The 12,649-nt window shown below is 43.2% G+C and overlaps 1 protein-coding gene across 1 annotated transcript; it reads left to right on the top strand.

The window, feature by feature from the left end:
• The first annotated feature begins 11,061 nt into the window (after positions 1-11,061).
• On the top strand, positions 11,062-12,367 carry LOC142455493 (PRAME family member 25-like). Its single transcript, XM_075557224.1, has 2 exons — positions 11,062-11,272; positions 11,571-12,367. Exons 1-2 carry the CDS (start codon positions 11,062-11,064, stop codon positions 12,365-12,367), a joined length of 1,008 nt encoding a protein of 335 aa, XP_075413339.1.
• The last annotated feature ends 282 nt before the right edge of the window (positions 12,368-12,649 follow it).

Genomic DNA, 12,649 nt, shown 5'->3' with positions numbered 1-12,649 from the left:
TCTATTTTCTTTGTCATTGTTGCTTCCTGTTTTTTAATTTATTGTTTTTTAGTGGGTTTCAGAAGAAAGCAGTAATTCTAAACATCTGTCCATCTTTTATTTGAAATAGTTTCTTCTGAACAAACATGGAAACATCATAATATCTAAATCACCCAAGTGATATTAATAGTTGCATTGTAAAAAAAAAAAAAGATGCCAAGCTAATTCTGACTCACAGTGGCCCCATATGTGTCAGAGTAGAACTGTGCTCCAGAGGAGTTTCTTTTATGTTTTATCTGTGGAGATACATTTTTTCTTTTTATATTTATTTATTTTAAAAAATCAGCTTATTAGGGGCTCGTACAATGCTTATCACAATCCATATATCCATCCATTGTGTCAAGCGTATGTGTACATTTATTGCCATCATCATTCTAAAAACATTTGCTTTCTACTTAAGCCTAACAGCTCCTCATTTTCCCCCTCCTTTCTCGCTCCCTCCTCCCTCGTGAACCCTTGACTATTTATACATTATTATTTTGTCATGTCTTACACTGTCCGACGTCTCCCTTCACCCACTTTTCTGTTGTCCGTCCCCCAGGGAGGGGGTTATATGCAGATTCTTGTAATCGGTTCCCCCTTTCTACCCCACCTTCCCTCCACCCTCCCAGTATCACCACTCTTAGCACTGGTCCTGAGGGTTCATCTGTCCTGGGTTCCCTGTGTTTCCAGTTCCTATCTGTACCAGTGTACATCCACTCCAGAGGATTTTCAATGGCTGATTTTTCATGTCTTTTTTTCTGAATTACCTCAAGGTAAACTCGAATCAGCAACCTTCGGGTTAGCAGCAGAGCTGCATTTACCTTTAGTACTGGCCGGCAACACTGCTGATGCTTATACTAACATAGTTTGTTAAGCCCTTGCCAATTGCCTGATATTCCTCTATGCACCCATGGTAGGTGGATTTTATGTCAACTTGCACTTGTGTAGGGGTGGAATCCAATTTGCCAATCAAGTCACAGCCTGATGATGCCTCCTTGGGGATGTGGCCCCCCTCTCTCTGCCCCTTTGTCTCCCTGCTTGCTGGTACCCTATGGCACTCTATGCCTGTCTCCAGGGATAGCCCATGTAGACCACTTGCACCTGAGGGCTGTTGGCACCCGGCCATGTTTCTCTGATCTTGGATCCATGACACTCTGCACCCACCGGCCTTCACATCACCTTTCTTCATTATCAGGTGGCAGCTCCATAAATCTGAGGAGGGATCCAGCTAGCATCAAACTCATGGACTTGGCTGGGATACCTTCTTGATATAAGATTACATCTTTATACAAAGTTATTTCTGATACAAGTGTCACTGTTTTCATTTTCCTAAGCAACCCAGCCTAACCCAGCAGCTTATGTTGATTATCTTAGTTAATGCTTTTGACCAGCAAATGAGGTCAATGCTACTATTTCCATTTTACAGATGAAGAAACTGAGTCCCAGAGAGTAAATGTAATTCCCCAGGGCCGTATAGAACCATGTTTTTCCCTAAAGCCCGCAGATCCAAGAGTCTAGCCGCTTAATCCTTTATGTTATAAAACAAAGTATTAAAAGGTCGGTGCCATTTCACATGATCCTTGCTTGTGTATTGGGAGCATGAGGAGTGGTAGAGAAATGAGAAGGAATACCCCCAATCTGACCACTGTTGCCATCACGGCTTCACACGGCTCTCCTTGCTTTCCCTTCATGTACTGAATCAGAACCTGGGCGGGCGTGGAAAGGGAAATTATCACCAAGGCGTCAAGCCAGTTTGAAGCCCTGGCTGCAATGTTTTCTTTGCAATTAATTAGTAGAAAGTGCCCTCTCTCCCCACTTCTAAAACCTTGTTTTGGAGGTCTGGGATGGAAACGGTTTTGTCTCTAAAATACGTTTAAGGGCCCTATGTCTTTGTGCTTGTCACATGTCATTAGATGATAAGCCCTTCGAGAGCACAAGCTGCCTACTTTAAGTCAGATACCATTAGAAACTAAACGCTAAAGACAAGAACTCTGTGTGCGTGCGCATGCGCGCACACTCAAGTCCTGCTTGTTTTGCGCAATAGTCTGTTGACTGAAGTGCCAGAAGTCACAGTTTGTTGTAGCAGAATTTGCCTTTATTTTTGCTTGTTTTACCATGCCTAGTGCAGAGTGGTTTATGAGCTCTCAGGAGAGGTTGTTGGCCTACTAAGTCCTATGCAATAGTCATCCTAAGCAATAGGAATCAAGGCTGTTGTCCTCACTTCTAGAAGGCTTGTGCCTAGAGCTACGTTTATTGCCTCTGTTGAGCTGGTAGTTAGAGCAGGCGCTCCCTGGGAGCATGTGCAAGATTCCCGTATCTGTCATTTTCTTAGGAAACTCTGTTGGCCCAGCTGAATCTGATGAAAGGTTCTTTCTGATTTATGGTGATTCCCCTCCCCCATCACCCCACTCTTACCCTGTGCTCCTTGAACTAGATCATTAAGATGCAGTAGGTGTTCAATATTGTTTTGCTATAAAACTAAATGGGCTTAAAGTGTTCTGAGTTAATGCATTCCTGTATCAGGATATTTATGAAAGAGTAAAGATATTCTGATTTGGCCCTAGTCCCAATGTACATTCCTTTCCAAGCTCCACACATTAAAAACTGTTTTTTGCATATGTGTGTGTGTGTGTGTGTGTCCTTTTTCCAATTTCTTTCCTTAAAAAAAAAAAAGTTCCTTCTACAAAGGCTGCCTCTGATTAATAGCCCCATTCTCTTTGAGCCTCAGAAAGGGGTTTGGTTTTGCTAGGACACTTTAACAATAATGTGATTTACAGAGCAATTCACTGGAGCCAGGGGGCCAGTGTAATATAACAAAGCATTTTTCACAGGCTTTCTCCTGGGGTTGCCACTGCAATGACAAGACCACTGATATGAAAAGCCGAGGTGTAGACCGCACAACGATCAAGGTAAATTCTCTGAAAGAACAAAAGACACGAGATTCTAAAGGCCATTTTGATTAAGGAAACATATATTTCTGTTAGCTGTTATGGAGTCAGCCCCACTTGTGGAGATCCCATGCACAACAGAATAAAATGCCACTTGGGACTTCAGCATCCCTCCTCTTTCTCATGAATGATCCATAGCAGATCTGGACACTGTGATCCAGGGTTTTCCTGGGCTGAATTTTGGGTTTTCTGCCTAGTCCCTTTTAGTCTGGAAGCAGGATGGCAAATCACAAGCCTTCACTGATAACGGATGGTGGTGGTGCATAAGGTGTGTTTACTGCAGGGATTCAGAATGTCCGACTCCAGGCTGTATAAGGCCCACATTCACATATATCACAAAGAGAAGCAATTATAACCATCACATCAGAGGTGAGTTCATTAAATGTTTGACACACACAAAAAAATACCAGGCTAACTTTTAAGTGGATAATTTTGTATGGCTGTGAATGATGTGACAAATAACCAAATGGCCCTTGGCAGAAAAAAAGGCTCTCCACTCCTGGTTTACAGGGACCCATTATCCCCAGGCAAAGTCAAGTGAAGTGTAAAGGACACAATGGATTTCTTCTCACTGAGATTCCAGTCTAGTCTGAGATACTAGAGTTGCTAGATATGTCAGCTGCAGAGTGCGACTAGTTGACACCAATGTGTCTGTTTCACCAGCATGAGCTGAATACAGTTTCCACAATCACTGACTTTGGATGATCTAGTGCTGAGGAGCAGACTAGTGTTAGATCCATATGACTCACTGGTTGTGCACCGATGACACTGTGCAACGCAAGTGGCTCTTCTCTTGTTCCACAGAGCAGACTTGGTTCCCATTTCAGAACAGTTTCAGAAATCATGGAAAGATTAAAAAAGGAAGCTCTGCTTGTTAGTAATCATTTCCTCTTGAGACATCAGTGTCCACTTGGCAGACAGTGAACAACCAGTCGAGGGTGTGTAGAAACAAGGCTTCCCACAGCCTCATGAATTACTGGGCAGTTTCGTGCAAGAGTGGTTTAATCCTTAGCCCCAGAAGAGCCCAAATGCGGCAGGCAGCCTCTGAGCCTCAGACTGAGAGCCTGCCTTCTCCAGCTGAAATAGCAGCTATGGGGTTTTACTGTGAACTTGAATGATTACTCACCTGACCAAGATTTTTCTTTGCTGACTTCTTAGCTTCCCAGACTATAAAAAAGAAGGATTTGAGGAGGGCCTCTAAATCAATAAGTCAATGAATAACTCTTGATTAAACAACCACCATGTGTCTAGCATCAGGATTGCTGATGTGGTCCTTATATATAAAAAGAAGGCATATGGCTCCTTGTCCTAAGGAACCTTTAGTCTAGTGTAGGAAACCATATAAGTTCATGTAAAATAGTAATAACAATGATGAAGTGCTACATTGTACAAGGGAACTTCATAAAGGTTGGAAAAATGGAATGAAGAGATAATGGAGTTTTCCCATAAATGTTTTGAAGCACCTTCTTCGAATGTTGGAATTGAATGTAATTGGTGGTGAGAGGGCTAGGGCTAAACAGGAAGGGTTCATTTGTGAGCAGGAGTAGGCTGGAAACCCTAGATCCACTGGCAGTCAAAATGCAGGAACGTAAAGTTCACTATGATTCTTGCACTGTGATGAGGGCAGAAAAAGCAAATAAAGTGAAGGCATCATAAAGAACAAGCCCTCACCTATCAGCTTGTCTAACTGTGTGGGTGTGTGTGTGGCTGTGATACTGGAAGCTATGCCACTGGAATGTCAAACATCAGCATCATGACCTAGTTCCAGCTGAACGTCCAGAATAAGGACGGACTATGAAGAAAGAAAAGGCTGTCCACTTCTGAGGAATTGGCCACTGAAAACTTTATGAATAATAGTGATGGATGATCAGATATAAGGTTGGAAGACAAGCCCCTCAGATGGAAAGACACAAAGTATGACTGGGGAAGACCTGCCTCCTTGAAGCCAGTCCACGTTAATGACACGGATGGAGTAAAGCATCAGGACCCTCATGTGCTGCTGGGGGCACAGCTCAAAATGAGAACAAACTGCTGAAAGCATCCATTAATAATCAGAATAGGGAATACACCAAATAAGGAACTAGGAAAACTGGGAGTGGTATAAAAGGAAATTGAACACATAAAGATCAGTATCTTAGGCATTAGTGAGCTGAAGTGGACTGGTATTGGCCATTTTGAATCAGACAACTGATTGCATTCATCATAAAAGAGAACATTTCGAGATCTATCTTAAAGTACAATGCTGTGTGAGACACCTATATATCTATAAGGAAGTCCAGTTAATACAGCTATTATCCAAATCTATGCAGCAACCACTAAAACCAGCTACAGAAAACAACTATAGAATGACCCCAACTTCTTCAGTCTGAAATTGATCAAACATGCAATCACAATGCATTGATAATTATTAGCTATTGGAATGCAAACAATAGAAACAGAGGAAGGAACAGTAGTTGGAAAATATGACTTGGGTGATAGAAACAAAGCTTCAAGTCATATGATAGAATTTTGCAAGAACAATGATTTCTTCATTGCAAATACCCTTCTTTGAACCACATAAATAGCAACTATACACATGGAGGTTACCAGGTGGAAAAAAGAAGAATCCAATGGACCATCTGTGGGAAGGGATGACAGGGAAGCTCAGTGTCACCTGCTAAACAGGTCAGGAGCTGGCTGTGGGAGAGACCATCAATTGCTAACATCAATTAAAATTGCTAACATTGATGTAAAAGCTATGTTACATATAACTATAGAGAGCCTTGAGAAGAATGGGAATTCCAGAATACTTTATTATGGCCATGCACAACTTGTATGTGGACTAAGAGGCAGTTGTGTGAACAGAACAAGGGAACAATGCAGGTTTAACATCAGGGTTGTATCCTGTCAACATTCTTATTCAATTCGTATGCTGAGCAAATCATCAGAGAAGCTGGCTCCTATGAAGAAGAATGTGGCATCAGGATTGGAGGAAAGCTTATTAACAACTTCAAATATGCAAATGGAATAAGCTTGCTTGCTGAAAGTGAGGAAGACTTGAAACACTTGCTGATGAGCATCAATGATTGCAGCCTTCAGTATGGATTACAACTTAATGTAAAGAAAGCCAAAATCTCTCAACTGGACTAACAGGTGGCATCATGATACATGGAGAAAAGGTCGTCAAGGATTTTGTCTTGCTTGGATCCACAATCAATGCACATGCAATCAGCAGTCAAGAAATAAAAGGATGTATTACACTGGGTAAATTCACACAAGAGTCTTGAAAGCAAATATATTGCTTTGAGGAAGAAGATGTGCCTGGCGGAAGTGTTGGTGTTTTCCATGGCCTCGCATGCATGTGAAAGTCAGACACAGAATAAAGAAGACTGAAGAAGAATGGATCCATTTCAATTTTGTATGTGAATATTCAAAGTAACATGAACTGCTAAAAGGACAAACAAATCTGTCTCTGAAAAAGTATGACCAGCGTGTTCTGTAGAGGCAAGATGGTGAGACTTTGTCTTAAATACTTTGACATGTTGTCAGGAGAGACCAGCCCCTAGAGAAGAAGATCATGCTGGATGAAGAAGAGGGGCAGTGAAAAGAGGAATTCCCTCAAAAAGATGGATCGACACAGTGTTTTCAGCAATGGGCTCAGGTATAGCAGGCATGGTGGAGATGGTGTAAGTCTGGGCAGGGTTTCCTTCTGTTGTGCACAGGGTTGCTATGGGTCACAATGGACTCAGGGGCACCTAACAACAACAACAACAACAACAAGTTCAGGTTGGAGTTGAAGAAAATTAAAACCAGTTTATGAGAACTAAAATACAGCCTTAAGTATATCCAATATGAGTTTACAATTTCAAGAACAGGTTTGATACATTGAACACTAATGACAAAAGGTCTAATGATCTATGGGATGACATCAAGAGTCTCGACCTGAAGAAAGCAAAATGTTATCTAAAGATAGGAAAGAAAAGATCAAAGAAACTGTGAAACGTGCTCTTGAATGTCGAGTAGCTAAAGCACATGGCAAAAACGCTTAATTAAAAGCCGGAACAGAACATTTCAGAAGGCAAAGTAAAGCATTATCATGACATGTGCAAACCTGGATTAGAAAACCAAAAGAGCAGGACACACTCAGCAAATTTTAAACTGAATGAACTCAAGGAAAAAAATCTAGGCATCCAGTTGCAATCTTGAAGGATTCCATGGTCAAGATATTAAGGGTGCACGAAGTTTCAAATGAAGAAGAAAGAAATACAGGTTCAGCCATTCCAAGAGGAAGTAAATGATCAAGAACCAATAGTACCGAATGAAGAAGCCCAAGCTGCACTGAAAGCATGAGCCAAAAACAATACTTAGGAAGTAATGGAAAACCAATTGAAGTGCTTCACCAAACTGATGACGCACTGGAAGCATTCACTGGTCTATGCCAAGAATTTTGGAACATGGCTACATGGCCAACTGACTGGAAGAGATCCATATTTGTGCCTATTTCAAACAAAGGTTAGCCGACAGAGTTCAGAAATCATCTAACAATATCACTGATATCTCATGCAAGTAAAATTTTGCTGAATAAAGACTGGACCGACAGTTCCAGGGGGGCATGGGAGGGGAGAGCAGAGGTAGGGGGCAGGTGGGCAAGGTGCCATCAATGACGGGTACAGAGCAATTGAAGTGCATCTGAGAGGAAGTACTGAGAAGTGAATGATGGGTAAACATAATACGGGGGCAGGAGGGAAAAAAGAGGAAAGAAAAAATATATAAATATATGTTTTGAAAAAAATAAATATATGTGTTTCATTTATATATATGTATATGTATGCAAATGCAACAAGGAAGCAGATGGACTTTGGGCCTCTACTTAAATCTTACCTCAGTACAAGAACGGTTTGTTCTAATGTAACATTGTATGATACCCACCTTTCTGACAAAATCATTGAAGACAAAATGGGTGCATAAACAAATGTGGTGAAAAAAGTTGCCTGACTATTAAAAGATATAGCATCTGGGGTCTTAAAGGATTGTAATTAAACAAGTGGCCATCTAGCAGAGAAGCAACAAAGTCCACATGGAAGAAGCACACCAGCTGTGTGATCATGAGAAGAGGTATCAGATGTTCAAAAACAAGCAACCAAATGGATGTGAAGGGGCATGGATGCAGTGGAGACCCCAAACCCACCTGTAAGATATGGACAGTTCCTCTCAGAGGGGCTATACAGAAGGGATGGTAAATCCACAGCTTAGTATGGCACTGATTAACCACATAACTATCTTCTAGTTCTTTTAATATTTCCTCCCCTTACGATTATGGTTTTTTATTTGTTTTATCTCATTAATCATGTTAGATTTGTATATGTTCATTTGTATATTTAAGATCATTCAGTACATGAAAGTCAAATAGATAATCCATCAGAAACAGTAACAGGAATAATGGGTCCTTGAAGGTATGGGAAGAGGGAGTGAGGAGGTGGAGAATGGGAGCTGATAGCATTGACGGCTGTATAACCCCACTCAGTGGGACTGAACAACAGAATTATATGTGAATGGATATATTGGGTTGTGTAAGATATGGCAAAATAAATAAATAAATAAAAGGACTAAGGGTTCCTGGGGGGTTTGGCGGGGGAGAGAGGGGAAAAAGGAGAGCTGTTATCAAGGAGTTCAAGAAGAAAGAAAATGTTTTGAAACTGATTTTGGTAGTAATTATACAACACTGTTTTATATGCTTGAACTATGGAATGTTAAGATATTTGTAAGAGCTCCCAATAATATGTTTAATTTTTTTTTTGCTGAAAAGAATACCAGGAAAATGTTTATTTGGATTTATTGACTATGTAAAGCCAGTTGACTCTGTGGATCATAATAAACTATAGATAGCACTGAAAAAAAATGAGGATCCCATAACTCTTCATTGTATTCAGGTGGAACCTGTATATGGCATCAGAGGCAGTCATTCAAACAGAACAAGGGAATACCGCATGGTTTAAAGTTAGGAGAGAGGTGTGTCAGGATTGTACCACTTGACCATATTATTCTGTCTGTATGTAAGAAAATCATCAGAGACGCTGAATTATATGAAGAATAATGGGGCATCATGATTAAAGGAAGTCTTATTAAAAACCTACAATATTCAGATGATCCATTCTTGCTCGCTAAAAGCAAAGAGGACATGAAGCTCTTGCTGGTGAAAACCCAAACTTGCAGCCTTCACTATGGATTGCAACTCAAAATCATCACGCCTGGACTAATCATCAACATCATGATAAATGGAGAAAAGATAGAAGTTTCTAAAGATTTCATTCTGCTTGGACCCACAATCTATGCTTATGGGAGCAGAAATTACGTGACATATTGCATTGGGCAAATAGGCTACATAAGACCTCTTTTGAAGTGTTGAAAAGCGAGGATGTCACTAAAGTGAGCCAGACACAGCCAAGGTATTCGTAATCAAAAGCCTCACATACATGTGAAAGCTGGACAAGGAATATAGAAGAGCAAAGAAAAATTGATGCATTTGAACTGTGATTTTGGTGAAGAATATTGAAAGTACCATGGACTTCAGAACAAACAAATCTGATTGGAAGAAGTACAGCCAGAAAGATCCTTAGAAGTGAGGATGGCAAGACTGGATCTCATGTACTTTGAACATGTTATCAGGAAAAGCCAGTCCCTGAAGAGGGACATCATGCTTGGTCAAGTGGAGGGTAAGCAAAAAAAGAGAGAACTGTCAAAGAGATGGATTGATACAGCAATCACATGAAAGACCCTAAGCCAGAGCTAAGACTCTCTTGAATCTTGGCCCACAGTAGTTAGATGAGATAATACGTGTGGTTGTTTTGCTGTGGAACCAGAACATCTCATTGCAACACACTTCTCCCAGGAACCAAATTCAGACCAGTCCTTTCAAATTCCGGAGTGCAAAAACACTTCCCAGCAATTGAATCAGCTTCTACCACTATGGCTTTGTATTTTCCTGGCTGTGAGCACTGTGTTCTATTAATTTAGGTCCTCAGCCTGCTGATCAGAAATGACTTGCAGTCTTCCAGGTGGTTTGTAGAAACCACTAATTAGAAAAAATAACTGCAAAGGAATGGTATCCACCATCTTTCTTGTAGTAATGGACATGTGCCTGAGATGATCAGTCAGAGACTTTTTGGTGGTTTTTGCAGTTGAAGGAATGATCTGAATCAGGAAGCTACCCACAGACGTTTGGTAAATTTTTCCATTGGGAAAGCATCTGCTGAAACACTGTTTTTTTGGTCAAGTTGTGAGCTGATGATGCTCCCACAGTGACTGAAACATTCCTGGGCTTGACATATATTGACAGGATAGCAAAACACCAGGTTGGGAAACCCAGGGGACATGGGGGAAAGGGAAGAGCAGTAACTCCATATTGTAGATCCTCTGCCTTGTGGCAGTCAGAATGGTCTTGTCCATCTCCTAACATTCTCTGTCTTAGTGAGTGCTAGAATATCCACTGAGTTTTCTAAAACTATAGGATAGAATAATTTTGGAGTACGCAACCCCCTTACCCAATCATCATGCCTTATAGAAGCCCTTTCAGTTTTCCAACCCTTCCACTATCTAGGAGGCCTAGTGGTACAGTGATTATGTGCAATAGCACACAACTACTAGAAATTCTGAGGGAGAAAGACCTTTCTTCCCATAAAGAGTTACAGTTTCAGTTATACAAAGAGGACAGTTCTACCCTGTCCTGTAGGGTTGCTATGAATAGAAAGGATTTGATGCGACTTTCCCCCAAGAGAGCTTAGCTGGATAAACGGATGTCTGTGGACCTCCAATCCCTCCCCGGTTCCTAGAGCCATCACTGGACCCAAGAAGCCAGGAAGAGAAGATTGCTATAGGCAAGACAGGCAACCGAACCAGATCCCTAGCGGAAGAGTAGAGAGGATCTATTAAGAGAATTCCCCTGTGGACAAAGATGTCTGTAGGTCACTGCATCCCATCGGACCTGCCCCTGCCGGATCCCACAGCCTCTGGACCCACTTGAGTCAGGAGAAGAATCCAGTGTGAATCTGCACCCCACTGGAACCTTGCCGGTCTCTACTACCATCAGGATCGCTCTTGGAGCAGATTGATCAGCATGAGCAGCAGGAACCCACCCAGGTTCCTGGACCTGGCCATCCAGGTTGTGTTGCAGAACGAGGCCTCAGCCATGGCCGCTCTGGACTGGCTGCCCACAGAGCTCTTCCCTCCCCTGTTCGTGGCAGCTGCGGCCGGTGGACACAACGATGTGATGAAGGCCATGGTGGTGGACTGGCCTTTCATCCGGCTCCCGCTTGGGCTCTCCTGGAGTCTGGGCATTCTCACCCGGACATCTTAAAGGCTGCCCTGGATGGTTTTGATATCCTGCTGGCCCGGAAGGTTCCACCCACGAGAAGTAAACTGAAAGTCTTGGACTTAAGGCAGAACACGGGCACCAACTTCTGGAAAATGTGGTCTGGATCCCAATCCATTGCCTCTGTGACCTCACCTGAGAATGCAATGACCACCCAGCTCCGGACTGTGATTCCCAAAAGAAAGAATTCCAGAGCAGGGGGGGGGCCTCATCCATCGGCCTCTATGACGTGTGCTTTCTTGAAACCATTTCAGACGAATTGCTCGCCTTCCTCAATGAAAGGGTCAATCAGGGAAAGGTCCTGCCGTCCCTGCTCTGTAGGAAACTGGAATTTGTCAGTCTGTCCGAACTTCCCATTATCGAGGAGATCCTGAACGCGGTGCAGCCGGACTCTGTGCAGGTGGGCTTGCACTGTGGCTGGAACCTGCGCAGCCTCCAGTGGTTTCTTCCTTACCTGTTCCAGATGGGTCACCTGAGCACACTCCATCTTTCCAGAATCAGCCTGGATCTGCTGAGGTCCCCTAGCTTTTTCAAGATGGAGAAGATACTCAGAAAACTGGCCTCGTTCCTCCTCAGGCTGCATCAACTCCACCGCCTCGTCATGGAATACGTCTTCTTCGTCAACGACCAGCTCGACCAGCTGCTTAGGTGCGTGCTGACCGGCTTGGAGGCCCTCGCCCTCAAGAACTGCCTGCCATTGGACTCGGATATGTCAAGCCTGTGCCTGTGTCCCTGCACCAGCCAGCTCAGGTCCCTGGATCTGAGCGGTATCTTCATGGCACGCTTAAATCACGGGTTTCTCCCAAGTCTGCTGGAGAGGGTGTCAGCCACCCTGACGCACCTGAACTTAGCTGACTGTGGCATCAATGACTCTAGGCTCACTGCCTTGCAGCCTGCTCTGGGCCAGTGCTCCCAGCTTAGCACCTTGCTGTTGGGTAGAAACCGGGTCTCCATGGCTGTCCTGCAGGGCCTGCTTCAGCACTCTTTGCCACTGTGCAAGTTCTCCCTCCTGGGGCTCCCTGTCCCTCAGGATTGCTATGACCACCCCTAAGGTCCTGTGTGCCAGGATACTCTTGCCGAGGTCATGCAGGAGCTCAGGGTGACCCTGCAGGCCTACAGGCCCCTGTCTGTGAGTTTTGTTCCCAGCACCCGTCACAGAGCTTGGGATGAAATCTTCATTCACATGAACAGCTGATGTCATTCCCTCCTTCTTTACCGAGTCTTCCCAGATCTAAGCTCTGCTTCTGGGTTGCTGTACCAACTCTGACTTCTGCTTCTGGGTTGCTGTACCAACTCCGACCTCTGCTTCTGGGTTGCTGTACCAATTCCGACC

The sequence above is a fragment of the Tenrec ecaudatus genome, chromosome 8 (genome assembly GCF_050624435.1).
Source record: "Tenrec ecaudatus isolate mTenEca1 chromosome 8, mTenEca1.hap1, whole genome shotgun sequence".
NCBI lineage: Eukaryota > Metazoa > Chordata > Mammalia > Afrosoricida > Tenrecidae > Tenrec > Tenrec ecaudatus.
Note: the sequence above shows the minus strand (reverse complement) of the source record. Positions and strands in the feature narration are given on the sequence as shown.

Excerpts from the sequence above, each read along its gene's own strand:
- LOC142455493 (XM_075557224.1), top strand. The coding sequence starts at position 11,062 with ATGAGCAGCAGGAACCCACCCAGGTTCCTGGACCTGGCCATCCAGGTT. Across the intron at positions 11,273-11,570 it reads CCCGCTTGGGCTCTCCTGGA|ACGAATTGCTCGCCTTCCTC; the intron begins GTCTGGGCATTC and ends AAACCATTTCAG.